The 18477-nt window shown below is 38.8% G+C and overlaps 1 protein-coding gene and 1 long non-coding RNA gene across 4 annotated transcripts in view; one reads left to right on the top strand and one right to left on the bottom strand.

Annotated features, from left to right (window-relative positions):
- The first annotated feature begins 742 nt into the window (after positions 1–742).
- ATP7B (ATPase copper transporting beta) overlaps positions 743–18477 on the top strand; it is a 43126-nt gene continuing 25391 nt past the window's right edge. For 2 of the 3 annotated variants that reach the window (XM_026710395.2, XM_087918118.1), the window contains exons 1-11: positions 743–1262; positions 3393–4614; positions 6153–6395; positions 6782–6945; positions 7702–7863; positions 10401–10477; positions 11043–11217; positions 11360–11593; positions 13677–13768; positions 16072–16199; positions 17224–17378. In XM_026710395.2, coding sequence (XP_026566180.2) covers positions 1047–1262; positions 3393–4614; positions 6153–6395; positions 6782–6945; positions 7702–7863; positions 10401–10477; positions 11043–11217; positions 11360–11593; positions 13677–13768; positions 16072–16199; positions 17224–17378 — 2868 coding nt within the window. In that variant the 5' untranslated portion in view covers positions 743–1046. Of the gene's footprint in view, positions 1263–2538; positions 2561–3392; positions 4615–6152; positions 6396–6781; positions 6946–7701; positions 7864–10400; positions 10478–11042; positions 11218–11359; positions 11594–13676; positions 13769–16071; positions 16200–17223; positions 17379–18477 lie in introns of those variants that run through there. The other variant, XM_087918129.1, reaches the window with a different exon arrangement.
- Positions 6733–18167, bottom strand: LOC148127845 (uncharacterized). The gene is made up of 2 exons (XR_015740400.1): positions 17987–18167; positions 6733–6987 (listed from the first exon to the last, which is right to left on the bottom strand). It is a non-coding gene; the product is annotated as an uncharacterized LOC148127845 (long non-coding RNA).

The following is an 18477-nucleotide window of genomic DNA, read 5'->3' as shown; positions in this document are numbered from 1 at the left end:
AAAATAAATAAATCAAAGCTGCTCCAGGAAGCTGCTTACTGATTAGAGAATTGGGACCAATACTTTAGCAATGGAAATAGTTAAGAATTTCCTGAAAGGTTATCTTGTGGCTCTCCTAAAAAAGTATAATGAAACCTTGCTGAAGTTGTGGCATGGACAAAGGAAGCTTGTTTTGGTAAGATTTTTGGGAGCTTGATGCCTGACAGTAGTGTTTTAGTTAGCATATTGAAATATTGAAAGCAAATATCAATTGAATTTTGAAATAATAGCAAGCTTGATTCGATTCATTTAGTAAACACAATGTGAAATGGAATTCTATATGGAGAATAAACTGCCACAGATTCATGATCTGAGACTCACAGACTTCAGAAGTCATGTCAGTGAAATAGGAGTAACTTGCAGCAAGAAAGAAAAGCTAGATAACATTTACTCAGATCCTTTTTATTAAGTAAATATAATTCATAAAGTACCCTTGCTTGATATTTTCGTTCCTTCTGCATATGTTAGTAGGACTGATCATTTTTCATCACACAGCTCACATTTTCTGTCTGGCGCACAACAAAACTTCAATAAGTATTGTACCCTTTTCATGTTTTAAAAACGGATCTCTTTAAATCTGGGATCCCAGTGTTTTGAACATGCTTTTGATTGAAGATGAAAAAAAGTTTGGCTGGAAAAGTTAATTATACATGGGATTTCCTCACCCGGGCCATATTTGACAAGCTTGTGAAAGGCAACCTTGGCTGAGGACACTGGAGAGCTGTGTACAAAGATTAATCGTATTAAATGCCATTTTTCAATGAGTATGAGGCAGACAATGGGTGGGAAAAAATTAAACCCTATTTGTAACCATGTGCAGTGGAAACATAATCTACGGATATGGGAGAAGGCTAAAGGTTCACTCAGTGATCTAACCGATCTGACTGTCCAGAGAGTACAGAGGGCAGGGGAGGAGGAATTCTTGCAATACTAAATGAAGCAAGCAACGCTTTTTCATTTGGTGGTCAGTACCATGAGGAGGTAGAAAAGCAAAGGAAAACAGAAGAATGTCTCTGAGAACAAGCCAGTCCTCAGTTGCAACTCTGAACCATAAAAACATTAATCTGGTTAATTTTGGTAAAAGGCAGCCTTCTAAAAACATGTGTATATTGCAAGAGAATGAATGTTGCAGGCAAGGAGCTATTGTGAGAACTAAGGATGCATTTCCAAAAGAGAAAGACGCTTCCTTCAGGGACTTACCACTGGACAGCAGTGACAGACAGGTCAGTGTACAGGGGCTGGAGGGATTCAGATTAACCTACCTGGACCTATGCTGTGGTTTGAGCTGTGTGTTTGGAGTGGGTTTTTTTTTTTAAGGGAAATTCAGGCTGAAGTACAATGTCTGTGCCTCATGGAGCAACTCAGTGGAGTTACGAGTTGTGGTATGAATGTAAGCTGTGCTTCTACAGAGAGAATGCAGTGGCTTCTCTTGAAACAATCAGTTTACTAGCAGTTTCTGTAATGTTATGGTTATATAATATATGGTTGTATAATATGGTTATATAATATGTGCCAGCAGTATCTCTTTTTCTCTCCAGAATAAAAAAAATAAAGTTTGCTTTTTTTTATTGGTGGAGAAAACATTTCCGCAGCTGCATCAGCCAGTAGTTTAGTTATTACAGGGTATCAAATCTTAGGCTGCATGTAAGGTTTTCATAATAGTAATTGCTTGGAAAGAGTGACAAATTGTAATTGCAGATAAGCTCATTATTGGAAATTGACACTAGCAATAATTCTCAGTTCAATAAACTGCAGCAGTGTAAGCAGCTGTAGATACATAGTTAGAGTTTTCTTAAAAGCCTTGGATCATACCTAATACTCAACTGTACCTAGTTTTATCACTTTACACTTAGTTTTAATTCTTTCCTGTCACTTGTTTTAAAGAAATTAATTTGAAACATTCTGATAATAAAATCAATTGACAAAATCAATTGGTGTTTTCCTTGTCGGTCTTGTAAGTCTGTCTTCAGGAGAATTTTGTTGTTGTTGTGACAGATTCCAAGAGGTCTAGGGCAGAATACATGTAGTCCTTCACTTATGACCATTGTTAAGTGAGGCATTTGTTAAGTGAGTTTTGCCCCATTTTATGACCTTTCTTGCCATAGTTGTTAAGTGAAACAGCAGTGGTTAAATTAGTAATATGGTTGTTAAGTAAAGATGGCTTTCCCATTGACTTTGCCTGTAAGAAGATCACAAAAGATGATCACATGACCCCAGGATTATGCAACTGTCATAAATATGAGTCAGTTGCCAAGCTTCTGAATTTTGCTCACGTGATCAGGGAGATGCTGCAGTGGTTGTAAGAGTGAAAAACGCTCATAAGTCACTTTTTTCAGTGGCATTGTAACTTCAAACAGCCGCTAAATGAACTGCTGTAAATCGAGGACTACCTCTACTTATTGGATCTTCCCACTTCACCCCATTTTTCTCAGCATCCTGGGTCAATGTGGCTTTTTTAAAAAAAATTCTTAAGTTCGGGTTTTCTCCTTAAATTGTTGGCTCTCTAAACAGGAAAATATGGGTAAGCCTAACAAAATGAAACTGTGCTGAAGACTCTATTTTGAATACCAGTTTTTCAGCCAATAGAAGCCCAGGATTTTGTACTGTGTTTAGATTAGAAGCATAGCACATACTTTGAACAATGGTGGCTGTCTAATTTAATGTGGCGCTCCGATTTTATAAGAGTTCAGTCAGAACCTGGTCATTGAAGGGTTGAGTATATTTTTGTATGTCTGATAAATTTATGTTTTATTAATCATGCTTTATGCTTTAGCACCATTTGTAAACCTGGCAACTGAGGTTTAGGTAAGAAACAAAACTGTACCTCAGTGCAAGACATGAACCCAGTACCATGTTTGGATTGCAGCCTTAACACTGAAATGCTTCACTAAAGACATGCACTTAACATATAAATATGAATTTTAAGCACAGCTATATTTATTATATATATATATAGATTTACAAAATACAAATTGAAGAGTCTTATTACTGCCTGCTAAGTACAAGTTCCAAAAGTCCTTCTCCACACTCCCAAGTATTATTAGGACATGTGTAAATAAAAGGATCAGAAAGTATTTTGTTCTCAGTGTCCTCTGCTCTTGCTAAGGGACATTCCTCTTGTTTGACTTTTGGAAGAAAATACGTGATCTCTCAATTAAACAATTCTTTGTGAGCACAGAAAAATATTGTTTTTAAAGACTACAAATAGCATATTCACAACTGTTCACTTTAGAAATGTCTAAAGATAGTATTCCTAACAAATAAGTAGCAAGCTTACACAAAAGGATTATTACCTCATCCCATATATTAAAACAGCAGAATTAATGTTTGGTTTAAATTTTCTTTTATTTCAGGCTGTGCCTCAGCACCTTTCATCTAGCCACATATCAGCCTTGGCAATGAAGCAGAAACTTGCTTTTACCAACCTAAGCTTCGAGGGGGATTCAGGTCATTCACCTTCTCTTCATTCTCAATTAAACACAACTACCATTGATCTTTCGGGTATCAACTGCCAAGAATACATCCAATCCATAGAGGACAACATTTCCAAGCTATCAGGAATTGTGAATGTCAAGGAATCTCTTGAACAAAGCCAAATAACTGAAAAATATTCGGGACTGGAAATAAGCTCTCAGCAAATCTGCCAGGAAATTAAAAAACTGGGATTTGACACCAATGTTGTGGAGGCAACCCAGACTTCAGGCCAATGGTCCAGTGAAGCTGTTATTAAGGTGAAAATAGAAGGCATGACCTGTCAGTCTTGTGTCAATGCTATTGAAGAAAATATTGGGAAATTACACGGGGTGAAGAAAATCAAAGTGGCTCTCAACAACCAAGAAGCTATCGTCGTTTACTATCCCCTTATTATTAAGCCCGAAGAACTAAAGAATAGCATAGACGGCCTGGGATATGAATGCACCATAAAGGATAAGCAAGCCCCCTTGGAACTAGGTTTCATTGATGTTGAACGCTTACAGCAGATAAATGTAAAAACGTCCAGTGAACAAAATGGTGACAGAAATACTGGGGACAGCATTGGATCCAGTATATGCGTTGCAGTACTAGAAATCGAAGGAATGCATGACCGATCATGTGTTAACAATATGGACGGTTTAATTTCAGAGATGACTGGAGTACAGGGTACCAGGGTATCCCCGGACGAAAAAAAGATTACTGTGTGGTTTGACCAAAGGCTCATCACTCCAGCTTCATTTCAGCAAGCCATCCAAGCCATTACCTCTGGTAACTTTAACCTAGTTTTTTCTTGTGGAGTGGAAGGCCAAAACGGACAAATTATCTCAACTGCTGCCTCTTCCATACCTTCTTTCAGTCACCTTTCCCAAGTACAGGGGGAAAATGGATGCAGTACAGCTCTCCTCAGAATTGATGGAATGACCTGCAATTCTTGTGTAAATTCTATTAAAGGCTCCATATCCCAAAAGAAAGGGGTGATGCACATCTCTGTATCTTTAACTGAAGGTACCGCAGTTGTGTCTTACAATTCCATTATGACCAACTCGGAAGAGATACGAGCTGCTATAGAAGACATGGGATTTGATGCTTTTGTCCTAACAGGTATTGTATGATACAGCTTTTGCTGGTGTTGAATCAAGATGCATGAAAACTCTAGTGTCAACTGATGAATTTTAAATGCTTAAACATTTTGAGCTGCTTCTGATTGGGTTAAAATTTGGAACACAAATTTATAAGCCCTGGCCTAGGGTTGCAGCTGTTAGATCCTAAATGTGTACATGGCTTTTTGAATTGGGTACATTCTGTACAGTGGTGGGATTCAAATTTTTTTACTACTGGTTCTGTGGGTGTGGCTTGGGAGGGGCGTGGCAGGGAAAGGATACTGTAAAATGTCCAGTCAGGGGTGGCATTTGCCGGTTCTCCAAACTACTCAAAATTTCCGCTACTGATTCTCCAGAACTTATCGGAACCTGCTGAATACCACCTCTGATTCTGTATACTGGTAAAATACAGAGCTTTGATACTTAAATACCAGATGTGCCATGGTATTTAAATATTAGATACTTAATGAAGAAAAATATTGCTATTGCTGAGCTCCAGGTTAGGAACTGACTATAGCTTTCAATTAATGTGGAACTCATGAGTTCTATCCATGAAAATAATGCCTCTCTTTTAGTTGCAGGGTTAGATCTGTCCTTGAAAGACAAAAAGGATGCTTGGATAATAGAAACTTATTTTCAGTTCCTTCAGAAATAGCTAGAAACTGATTTTTTTATGTTACTGTTTTTAAGCCCACCAGACTTTGTAGAAAACTATATCCTGTGTAGAAAGCCAAAAACTATGTCCAGCACAGACTTCTCCTGCCATATCCATAAATTCAGTAGAGTTATTTCAGAATAATAACATTCTGAGCTGCTGATGAAATATCCATCATGTGCAGGTTAAGATCACTGTAACTTGTTGTCTTTTAACATAGCAAAATGTTTGAAAAAAACATATTTAGATTTACTCCTGGTGACTACCTGGCCTCTAACTCTAACCCTGAGTCTTCTTTTTCCCTAGCATGGGTTTGCCGTTGAACCGATTTTCCAGTTTGCCCTACAATCTTAATAGTCTCAGGTAGTCTTCCATCAAAATACTAAGTAGGCTTGACTGGCATAAATATTTCACAATTTGTTGTACCAGAGATTACATGTCTCATAAGAATCTTATGTTTTGGAAAAGGAACGAAGAAGCTTTCAAGGAAAGGAAAAAGGAGGGAATCAGAGACAATGGATGTTCTTTTCCTCAGCTGGCTTGCTCTGTCCATCCTAAAGCCCCCAATCAATTATCATTGATAGATTGTGGACTTCAACACACACACACACACTCACACACACACACACAAATGCCTGTCCATGTTTTAAATAGTTCAAAACTCTCAGAAGTGTTTCCATATCTTTCATCTTTTGAAAATTAAAATCCATCTGGGATTGGCATTCCAACACATATTTGTTTCAAATTCTTCATTTAACTACAGAAATATAGTACTGCTAGGAAGAAAGGCAACGCTTCCAAAAGCAACCTAAAATACTTTGGGATAATGATTAACTAATGTTTCTTCTGCTCCACATATTCATGCGATATTGATCTTATTTTAGATACAGTAATTGGAAAACCGACTGATGGAGGTATAGAGTCGAGTGAGATGACCTCTGTTTCCTTCCAAACCAAAGTCCCAGAACTGTCATCTGAAGATGTATTTTTGCCAAAAGAGAAGTTGTGCACTAACTTTCCAGAATTGTCCAGTAAAAGGGACACTGAAAAATGTTTCCTGCTTGTAAAAGGCATGAATTGTGCATCGTGTGTTTCAAGCATTGAGAAGAGTTTACAAAAAGAAGATGGTAACATAGCGTGGCACATTTTTTCATTATGTTATTTGGGTTCTCCTTATTTAGCTTGCTCAATAACTATAGGCGCGATCTTAGCATCTTACTGTTATGTGAATAACTCTGTTGGAATGAACCTAGCCTCAGATGTTAAGTACTTAACAATGACATGAATATAACTTTGATTTGGTGTTAGACATGCCTTGTAAACATATCTGCTTAGAAAGGAAGACAATAGATTTGAGAAAGATCTACTTTCACATCAGGCTACCTAAAATGGTAACTGGATTAAGTAATAAATATTACACTTTAAGGCTGGACTGAGTACTACCATTGTGTTCAGACTGTTAGGTATGTCGCAGGAAAGAATTTATTTGTTTGATGCAGCTTTGCTTTTACAGGAATAGTCTCTGTGCTTGTTGCCTTGATGGCAGGGAAAGTGGAAGTAATATATAAGCCAGATAAAATCCAACCTCTTGAAATAATCCAGTTGATTGAGGAATTGGGTTTTGAAGCTTCAGTCTTACAAGATTATGCTGGCACAAATGGAAACATAGATGTCAAGGTGAGCATCATGACACTAAGTCTTAGAAGCTTCGTATTGATCCTAAACAGAAAAATGCAAATATGAATATTCAACAAGGAATAAATGTACTTTCTTTTAGGTTCATGCATATGACTTTTGAAACATTGAATGTTGGATCCCAGCAGCACATTTTAAATGCAGGTTACACAATTGGCTTTGCCATTAAAGTCGTACTTTTATACACCCATAGTTTTCTGTACATCTGTGTTTGTACTTTTAATTTGTTTCATTGTCAAGTTTTAAAGCATTATACCAACTGGATAGATTTGCATACATTCATACAATTCTACATTTATTCCAGCTACTTTTGATAAATGTGAGCATCTGAGATGTTCCCAGGAAAAAAGATTGACAAAGGGAATGTACTTACCGTACTTTGCAATGTTAGAATTGTTACAAATTTTTTTATGAAAGGCAAATGTAACAGTTGAGAATCCCCAATATATTGCCAGCCCATCTCCCAGCTAGCATGTGATGAAATTTAGCATTAAATTAGGGAAAGCTAAGGTTCACCCTTGGGATTCTCATTGGCTGTATTTCCCTTTCATTTTCTGTCCTCTATAGATGCCCTCTTGGGCTGGAACTTCAGGAGGTTGTGTAAAGTATCACACTAATGAAACTTAGTACTTTTTGTCTTTTTGTTTAATATGGGAGATATAGATACAATGGAGCAATGGTCAATCTGACAGCCCAAAGCAGATTCTTGTGCTGACAACTAACTCAATTTTTGCTTAGATTCTAGGGATGACTTGTAGCTCATGTGTTCATAGCATTGAATCCAAGCTTACCGAAACCCCCGGCATTCTCCATGCATCTGTAGTCCTAGCCACTTCAAAAGCCCGTGTTCGTTATGATCCAGAAGTAATTGGTCCTCGAGACATTATAAAAATTGTTGAGGTAAGCTATTAAAGCAAACATTTCTAAGAGCCAAGATGGTAATCGATTAATATTAATTAATATTGACATTATATTTAATCTTCCCAATCCAGGCGCATTCCAAATTTTTGTGCTCAGAGTACCCAACCCAGTGTAGCTGGTGTTGAGAATTCTGGAAGTTGCAGTCTTTAAACATTTTTATTAGATTATAGAATAAAATATAAAAATACAAAAGCAAATAGGAGGACACAGTGAGGAGGAGAAGGGGGGGAAAGTGAGGGAGAAAAGAAAAAAAAAGTGCTGATTTCCAACTCCCTCCATTGCAGTAGAATAAAGCATTAACATCAAAATCCAACGTTTTACTTTTCTATAATAATATAAACTAACCATTTCTATACCAATGAAAATTCAGGGAGAATTCACTTCTGGGATGTTTAGGGGAGACTGCTACAATAGATACGCAGTTCCCAAGCCTTGGAAAAGTTGATAAATCTCAACTGGGTTGCCTAGATGAATGATTGATATTAGAAGATCACTGGCAACTTTTGTGTTATTTTGCACTTCTTAGTAAGTGGCAAATCAATAAGGTAGTCTTCTCTAACCTAGCATCTCCAAGATGTACAGATACTCATCCCCCTAAAGAGCAACAACTAGTCTCCAGGGGCCTTGGAAGGTAGTAACTTCTCAACTGGATTGCCTAGATCAAGGGTAAGGAACGATGGCCCTTCGATGACTTGTGGACTTCAACTCAGCACAGCTGGCTCAGGAATTCCGAGAGTTGAAGTCCACAAGTCATCAAAGGGCCATCGTTCCCCACCTGCTTGCCTAGATGAATGATTGATATCAGAAGACTATTAGCAACTTTTGTGCTGTTGTGCATTTTTTTTAGAAAGTTGCAAATCGATATGGTAATCTTCCCTAACCCGGCATCTACCAGATACACAGACAGTCATGACCTAACAACCACTCATTAGCAACTGTTCAATGTGATGATGGCACTGAATGAAGGACTTATAACCTGCAGCCTAAATGTACAGCTGTTGCAGCCCCCCCCCGTCACATGATTGCAATCTGGGCACTTGGCCAGCCATTTGCACTTATAGCAGGTTGCCAGACTCTCCCCAAATCATGTGAACACCATGTGGAATCTTCCCTGCTGGCTTTTCCAAATAGTCAACATTGGAAGGACTTCTTCAACTGGCCTCTTTGAGAGCAAAAAACAAAAGCAAAAGCCTGCTATCTGATTGATTGATTTCATCTGAGGAGGGCGGAGTTTCTTTGGCAAACAGCATTTTTGCTCTCAGGGAGGCTGGTTGAAAAAGTTCCTTCACAAAGTTCCTTCTTTACCCAGCCTCACAAATTGCAGTACTGGGCTAGAGCAAAGAAGGTCAAATCTTGGGGATCTGAGCTTCTTTTCTCCGGTCCAGTACTGCAGTTCCTCTCCTACCTAGCGGAGAAACTCCGCCTTCAGCGGGGGGGAAATTAATCCGCCAGGAAGCGCTTTTGCTCTCAAAGAGATCGGGTGAAGAAGTCCATTGGTAGAGCAAGGAAGGTCAGATCTTTGTCATCTGGGCTTCTTTTCTCCAGCCCAGTGCTGCAGTTCCCTTCTGCACAAGAAGAGTTCTCCACTCCTCTACTCATTGTAGAATACCTTATGCCACCAGACTTGAAATTCTAGACCTAGAAAACCTAGAACTACGCCGCCTTCGGTCCCATCTAAGTGTAGTATATAAAATCATACATTGCAATGTCCTACCTGTCAATGAATATTTCAGCTTCAACCATAACAATACAAGAGCAGACAATAGATACAAACTCGAGGTTAATGACACCAAACTTGATTGCAGGAAATACGACTTCAGCAACAGAGTGGTCAATGTCTGGAATACTCTGCCTGACTCTGTGGTTTCATCCCCAAACCCCGAAAACTTTAACCTTAGACTTTCTACTATTGACCTCTCCCCTTTCCTAAGAGGTCTGTAGGGGGCATGCATAAGCGCACCAATGTGCCTACCGTCCCTCTCCTATTGTTTCTTTTATTTTTCTTATATGTTTCCATTTCATGTATTCATAACTATGCTTATACTTATACCTATTATCTCATAAGCAATTGACAAATAAAATAAATAAATAAAATGGAGCTGGGGAAACTGCCTGCCCTCCTTCAGCAGGTAGTTCTTTCACTCTGTCTGCTTAGCAAACTTCATGGTTGTTTAACGATGCAACAGGGAGAGCCAAGATTGTGGTCATTGAGCAAGGCAGTCATATTTGCATCTCACTAACTTACAGCCTAAATTCAGGACTCAGTTGTGGTCATAAATTGAGGACTACCTTATCGGGTTACAGTTTCCACATTCCTAATCAGCAAAACCTGCCGTATTTGGACATTGAATGGTATTCACCATGAGTAAAAATTAAGGCTTCCCTTTTTTTTAAGCCTCTCATTACAAATGCAGCTCTGGTAATTAATAAAGTAACATTTATTAGTGTAACATAATCATCTAATAATTGTTTGCATTTGTTTTTGTAATGGTATTTATTTGCTTTTTGTTATAAAGGGAATTGGTTTTCAAGCATCTTTGGCTAAAAGAGATCCAAAAGATCATAACTTGGATCATAAACAGGAAATCCAACAGTGAGTATATCTGCCAACCAAAGAATATTTTATAAATAAATACTCCAAGGATATTCCTCTCCAATTAGATGTCCACCCACTGAAAAACATATTTTCTTCTCCCTGCAGTCATTGAAATGTTACAGATTGAGGAATTCTTAGTTGCCAACTCTATGATGGAATTGCAGGTGGAGTGGTGAAATGGGCACATTTCTCATTTTTCATGAATAACTTCTAAATGAATTGTTTCTGATCTGATTGGCCAACCGCACACTATGCCTTTTACTATAGTCTTCAATTCCTTTGTTTCACACTTCTCTGTATGTATGGGCTATCACAGCTGAATTGCAAAAACTCCAGGTGACTTTTTGCTAATGGTCATCCAGATTGCTGCAAGGCAAATATTGTAGCTCTGCACACATAGGTCCCGTAATATAAAAAAATATAGAAGCACGCCAATCCATGTTCAGAGCTGATTTGTATCAAAACTGATGACAAGTTAGGAGTAGTGGTATAATTTGCTTTTGTCAATCAAGTTGTGAGGAAAGCTTTATCTTCTAACAGTGTGGGTTCTCTGCCATTGCAGATGGAAGAAATCATTCTTATGTAGCTTGGTATTTGGTATTCCAGTTATGGTCTTAATGGTGTATATGTTATTACCAATTGGTGACCATCATGAATCAATGGTGTTGGAGCAAAACCTGGTTCCTGGACTGTCTATTCTAAACCTTCTCTTCTTTGTACTTTGTACTTTGGTTCAGGTATGGAGATTCTTTAAATACTCTGTTTTTAACATCTCCCATTATATAATTACCTATAAATCTTTTAAAAGTTCTATTGAGACATCTAGACAGGACATGTTGGAAATCTAATTGCTCCTCTCTTTCTCTCACTTCCTTCCAGTTCCTGGGTGGATGGTACTTCTATGTCCAAGCCTACAAGTCATTAAAGCATAAAATGGCCAATATGGATGTCCTGATAGTAATGGCTACATCAACTGCTTATGTCTATTCATGTACCATTTTGATAGTTGCAGTTATTGAAAAGGCTGAACAGAGTCCCATCACATTTTTTGATACCCCGCCAATGCTGTTTGTATTCATAGCCCTTGGGAGATGGCTCGAACACATAGCAAAGGTTAGTATTTCTTGAAGGCTAAAGGCCAGATTTACTTAGCAACCACATGATTTTCTTCATGTCAGCAGTGTTCTGTTTAACAACATTGGTAAAAGTGGTGGTAAAATCAGGTCTGGTCATGTGATGACTTGCTAAATGACCTCATTGCCAATGTTCATATATCTTTAGATATGAGATGTTTGCTGGTGGATATTGTATTGTACACCATATACATACAAGATTGCAAATGTGTCACAATTTCCATTTCTGAAAGCCTGCTCAGTGTTGAGTATGACTGGGCAATCACTTATTAATGCCTTAACTTTAATTCTTTTAATTTCTACTTTTCATTTTATTTTTTAAGGATTAGATATAAATTGTCTTCTTAGTGCTGGCCTTTTGACTGCAACAAATGAAATAAATGAATAAAACTGGACCCCATCCATTTCTGCTATCAGCATATCCCCTGCAACTTCCCCTGAAAATCTCAAACAAACATGGCTGCCTACCACTTTATACAGGTTCTTAGAAACTTGCACCATGTCTTTAAAACGTTCAGCTTAGCGTACAATTATTAAAATGACAGTAGAATAAAAATAGTCAGAAGACTTACATAAAAGCAATCAGAGGTGGAAATATGCAAGCCAGTATAATTGACAAAGATAAACAAGATAGATCAATGGTCGTCTACCTTTTCTTCACCACGGACCCCCTTTAAATACCTTTTGTGGCCATGAACCATGGCCACAGGCCCCCAAGACTTAACTCAAGATTTAAATCATAACATTTTTTCAAGCCTTTGAGGACACCCTGTGATGATATCTCAGCCTCCCAGTGGTCCACGGATCACAGGCTGAGAACCATTGAGATAGATGACTGTTTGCAGTTTATTCAAATTATATCATTTAATATAAATGACAAGTGAGTTTCTCTAGGACAAGTGAGTTTCTACCAGCAACCTCCACTAGGAAGAAGTCCCTTGCCTTTGTAACCTCCTGCTCAGAGGTAGTATCCAGCAGGTTCTGACCAGTTCTGGAGAACCGGTAGCGGAAATTTTGAGTAGTTCAGAGAACCAGCAAATCCCACCTCTGACTGGAGATTTATCCTTTCCCTACCACGCCCACCAAGCCACACCCACAGAACCAGTAGTAAAAAAAAAAAATTTGAACCCCACCACTGCTCCTGCTGCATCTTAATTTGGTAAGAAAAAAAAGTGGCATTCATAGCATCAGACTTTGTTTGCCCAATCTTTCAGTTACTCTGAGTAATATTGATCTGGTTCTGTATGTTGAGCAACTGAATTGGATTTAATTTTCCATTGACCATGAAGTTCACTTATTATCTTGATTGGCTGGATCATTTTAGTTCAAGCTACCTCTCAAGATGCAAGGGTGTGATGATATGTGAATTCCACATGAAGGTCTCTGGAATAATAGTAGAGAAAAAAAACACAATATCGTTTTTTCAGTGTATTTATCAAGTGCATTAGCATAGTGTGGTGAAAAGATTCAATTGTTCTCTTTTCTTAATTTTTTTCCCCAAGGCATATTTTGATTGCACACAAAAGTACAAGCTTGGTGAAGTGATTTAAGGTGCTTTGGGACTGCATAGAAATAAGTCTCATGTGCTCCATTATATTATGGAAGAAAAGCAGCGGTGGTTATAAAGGGCAGTTACCCTATGAGAGAAGGGGGAAAAAGAGCAAACAAATCAAGTTCTAATATAGGCATCTAGTCAAGAAATAGCAGTGAAAGGTTTGCCAGAAAAAGGCATTTCCCAGAGGTGCTGATTGTGTATTTCAGAATGATGGTCTTTTGGCTTGCATTCTCTAAAATATTAATGCTTCCGCATAGTGCATAACTAGTGGAATGGAATTCTTAGTTCTAGCATCTAGGCCCTCCTTTTAGAATAGCTTTCATTCCACTCTGCTTTTACATTAGTAACAATGGAGTGTATATCAATATTTAGAATACATCATTATTCTGCTCTTCAATTAGTAACAGTGGAGTGTATGCCAATATTTAGAATACATCATGTAAAATTAAACTGGAAGCAGCGCAAGTATATTGTGAAGGCTACCTACATACATCTGTCTCTATTTCAGAGTAAAACATCTGAAGCACTTGCTAAATTAATTTCTCTTCAAGCTACAGAAGCTGTTGTAGTGACACGTGGAGCTGACGGTTGCATAATCAGGTACGTCATCGGTACAGATGTTTTGCTTTTTTATGCAGCAATGTTTTCATTTCTTTTAATAACTTTGAAAAGTAATATGGAAGTGATGGCTGTAAATTCATTGTAGTGGATGTAACTGATTTTGAGGGTACACTGAAACATACTGTAGTTCTGATTCATCTGTTAGAAACTGCTGTATGTAAATTAAATAGCTAAATGGAATGGTGCCGAAAAACTCTCCTTTGAAATTAATGATCCCTTCACCATCCAATAACAAGAACAAGTCTAAAGCAATTTTTTCCCCCTTTCGGATTCTCTCCCTAACTACTACAACTAGTATGGAAACAGGTAGTCCTCAACTTACTATCACAACTGAGCCCACAATATGGATTGTGAGTTATTGCAGTCGTTAAGCACCCACTTGTGTGTGGGCCTTCAATTCATCCCACCACTCCTAGAAGGCTTGATCCGGCTGAGGGCTGGTTTTGCAATGTCTCTGAGGCCCTTTGGAAACATTAGCTAGCTTTCTACAATAGCTGTACCCTGAATTCAGTTAGATAGAAAGAGAAGGTAAGCAGAGCTGTGCAGTTGAATAGTGAGAAGGCCCCAGTGGTGCGATTCAATTTTTTTTACTACCGGTTCTGTGGGTGTGGCTTGGTGAGCGTGGCAGGGGAAGAATACTGTAAAATCTCCGGTCAGAGGTGGCGTTTGCCGATTCTCCAAACTACTCAAAATTTCCGCTACTGGTTCTCCAGAACTGGTCAGAACCTGCTGAATAACCACCTCTGGAAGGCCCGAGCCTTCTAAGAGAGTGGGCCTAGTTGGCAGTGGCCTCTTGCTCACAGTAGGGTTTCTACATGCCAGTGTTCCTAGCTAGCTTCCTGGCCTAACGGGCACACGGTGAAGAGCCTGGCTTTTTTGTGTACTGGGGGCATTGCAATAATTCGATCTCCCCCCCAAAGTTGGAACTTTGGGAGAGGATCATATGTCCCTTTGTCCAGCGCCATAGTATTTTTGAATGGTCACTGATCAAATGGTCATAAATCGAAAATTGCTTGTATAGTAAATAAAGCAGCCTTTTTCAAACCCGGCATCTTTAAAATGAGTGAACCGGGGAATATTGGCTGGAAGTTGAAGTCTACACATCTTAAAAACTGCCAAGTTTGAAAAATACTGCAACCTGAAAACAACAATTACTGGATTTTGACAAGCAACAAAAACTGACTTGGAGTAAAAATTCTTATTTAATGGGCCAAAGATTAATCCTTTTATTTTCTAATGTGACATGTGAAAATTTTAGATGTTTAGAAGGATTTTCTCATTGGTCATATTGAATGTCATTCCTACAAACATTCAGCATTACCATGTAAATCTGAATAGCTCTGCCTTTGTAGAGCTGGACTTATAAAATAAGTGAAGTACGTTCTTTATTTACTCTTTGTTTTTTCCAAAAAGGCCATCTCGCTTTTTATTTAACTGTTATTAGAAGGAATATATTTATTATAACAAATATGTTAATCTTAGCACTCAGAGGATTTAACAATGTCTGCATTGTATATATCAGACTGAAAACATTTAAATTCAATTTTAATAATTTCCCCTTACATTTTTGAAGTAGATGTATATATGGCTGAATTTTTTTAAAAGTATATGTGGAATGTTATGCTTGTTTTTTTGTTTTATATTTGTTCTAACTCATTGCTGAGAGTTACTTTTGATGGAAATGTAATGTAATAGTAATTACTATAAATAAAATTTAAATAAATGATTGTGTTTAGTTTTATTCTGTCTTGAAAAGTCAGTTGACCAGCGATGAGTAAATACCTGCTTTGCAATGCCACACATTACTTGAGTAAGATGTAGATGTATTGTCTTGGGACAATAAATGTGGTAATGGTCAGAAAGAATTCAGATTTCCCAGAATACTGAAATCTATTTATTTATTAGATTAGCTAACTGCCCTCCAAGAGCTCAAGTGAATATATAGAATTTCTTCTCTAGGTTTCCCTTCAATAGCTCAGTGAGATAGGTTGGGCTGAAAGAGTGACTAGCTCAAAGTCACCCAGTGAGTTTCTGAAGTTGAAAGTAGAGATGAAGCTGATATCCCTGACCTTACTTCAATACTATAATCTTGCAGTCATATATATAAAATAGCTTTAGAATATTAAAACAACTGACATATAATATGTGGCTTTTTTGTATTTATCTTTGTATATTTACCTTTATTAAGTCAGTGGGATATTTATTTATTTTTGCCTGAAAAAAGCAAGATTGGTGGGGAGGGGAAGTTGCATTGAATTTTAACTGTGAGCTTTATCTTACAGAGAAGAGCAAATTCCTGTAGAATTAGTTCAGCGAGGAGATATTGTAAAAGTGGTCCCTGGTGGGAAATTTCCAGTTGATGGAAAAGTGATTGAAGGCAGTTCTATGGCCGATGAGTCTCTTATAACAGGTAATTCCTTACTTTTAAAGAATAAATAATTTACGCAATTTATTTATTTAATTTATGCAAGAAGATCAGTGGGCGTGGGCGGGAGAGATGAAATATATCAGGGCTAGGTAGCACCTAAAAAGGTAACACATGATCTAGCTGACCTTGACTGATTAGAAGGCTAAACTGGATAAGCCCAGTTTAGTTAGCACTTGAATGGGGGAACCATAGTGGAAGTCGAAGGGTTTAAGATGGAGTTGGAAATAAAAAAGAGATCTCAGAAGACAGAAAGGTGAACCATTTCTGTTCTAGTACATTAAAAAAGAAAACCTTATATGGATGTGCTAAAGGACTTAGCACAGTTTGAAGGCAGTTTTACCTCTGAACCTCAAGTTGGACTTCTATCTATGTTGCCTCAAGCCACATATGGTGGCCCAAATCTTATTTGGAAAGAATCCCAGTAGTTTTGGTGCCTGAAGAGAACCAAAATTAGGAAGGGGATCCCTTTAACCCCAATAGATACTTTTGAATCTTATTAATAATTGGGTGAAATCACAAAATGATCTCCGTTAGCAAACGTTTTTCTACCCTCCGCTACTCTACACCTACACCCTCTGGTGCAGTGATCTTCACTATGTACAAGATATATGTGAAGGCATTCTTTGGAATTCAATTTTTTTCTCCTGTTGGCAGAAACAATTTAATAAAATGATTTTGGAAAGAAAACAAGGACTCATCCGTTTCTGAATAAAGGGTTTTGCTGCTTGAGTGGCTTAATTTTTGAGAACGACATGCAAGGTTGCCATGGGGAAGAAAATAGCACAGGAAGAGAACAAAGCGTTATTGTTGGCTGGCTAGGATTCAGTTTCACCAAAGAACAGTCACAGTTCATCTGCTCCTTGATCTTATTACTTTCCACTGAGGTGTGGCTTTCTTCCAAATTGAGGGTATATCTTAATGCACCTCCGTTTTATTTTTTTTGTAACTGCCGCAATGTGTATGAAATGCTATTAAAACATATTGGTGGATTAACTTATATTTATAGGAGAAGCCATGCCAGTCACTAAAAAACCTGGCAGCGTGGTTATTGCAGGTTCTCTCAATGCACATGGCTCCGTGCTCATAAAGGCAACCCATGTTGGCTCTGATACCACCCTGGCACAAATTGTGAAACTAGTTGAGGAAGCTCAGATGTCAAAGGTAAAACTAACAGTGTTGGGGGGGCAGGGGACATTTGAATTCATATGCTGACCTTGGTGTCCAAGTGACTGGAAATACTCCAGAACCTTAATGTATAAAACTAAAACCCACTCTCCTAAAATATTTCTCTTTCCCTATCTTTCCCCATCTGAGATCTTCTGAATCCCAGCTTCTACCAGCCTTTGGGGGTCACCTGATTCGGGAAGACGGTCCTAAATCCAATCCACTGAATCGCCCCACTTGGTTTATTTCCTGTGCTCAGTTTCACCCAAAAATCCTTAACCTGTTCAATTGGATTAGATCAGGTGGCTGCTTACATGGTTTTCTCCAACCTGATTCTATGGATTAGTCGTTCTGCTGGATCAGGGAACCAGTAAGGAAAGCATCTGTTATAATGGGCCAAGAGATACCGTGTTTCTCACAAAATAAGGCCAGGCCTTATTTTTTTTTTTGAGCCCCCAAAAATGGCTAGGACGTCTTTTCGGGGGTGAATTAATTTCTCCCCCCCCACCCCGCCCCAGCACCGTCTCCAGCAACAGCGTCTGAGTCGCTCCCGCTTTCCCCCCGTCCCCGTAACAACAGGAAAAAAAAAAAACATTTTGAGGTACCTGGGAGTGCCATGTGCTGCGTTTTGGTTTAATCCCGAGCGGCTGGGTGGGCGTGAGAAGAGCCGAGCGAGCGTCTCTGCTGCTGTTACCATTGGTGCTCCAGCCTCGGGCTCTGCAAGTTTGCAAAAGTCCCAGTGCACAGACCGTTCCTGCATTCCAAGCGCCCAGGCCGGGCTGCAGCTGTCCCTCTCTCGCCAGCACCGTCTCCAATAACAGCAGCAGCAGCGGGGGGAACCGTGGGAAGTTACGGAGGTGGCTCCCCCGAGAAGCAGCTGAAACACTTCCACCATTCTTCTCACGCTCTTCTCACGCCCACCCAGCCACTCAGGATTAGACCAAAACACAGCGCAAGGCGCTCCCAGTTACCTCAAAATCTTTTTTTTCCCCTGTTGCTACGGGGAAGGGGGAAAAGTGGGAGCAACTCAGACGCTGTTGTTGCAGACGGAACTGGTGAGAGAGGTGCCAGCACCGGTGGGAACCGTGGAAGCTAC

This window comes from Pseudonaja textilis, chromosome 1 (assembly GCF_049901715.1).
Source record: "Pseudonaja textilis isolate UNSWEBS1 chromosome 1, rPseTex1.2, whole genome shotgun sequence".
In the NCBI taxonomy this organism is placed as follows: domain Eukaryota; kingdom Metazoa; phylum Chordata; class Lepidosauria; order Squamata; family Elapidae; genus Pseudonaja; species Pseudonaja textilis.
The sequence above is the reverse complement of the archived record's forward strand: the minus strand, read 5'-3'. Positions and strand labels throughout refer to the sequence as shown.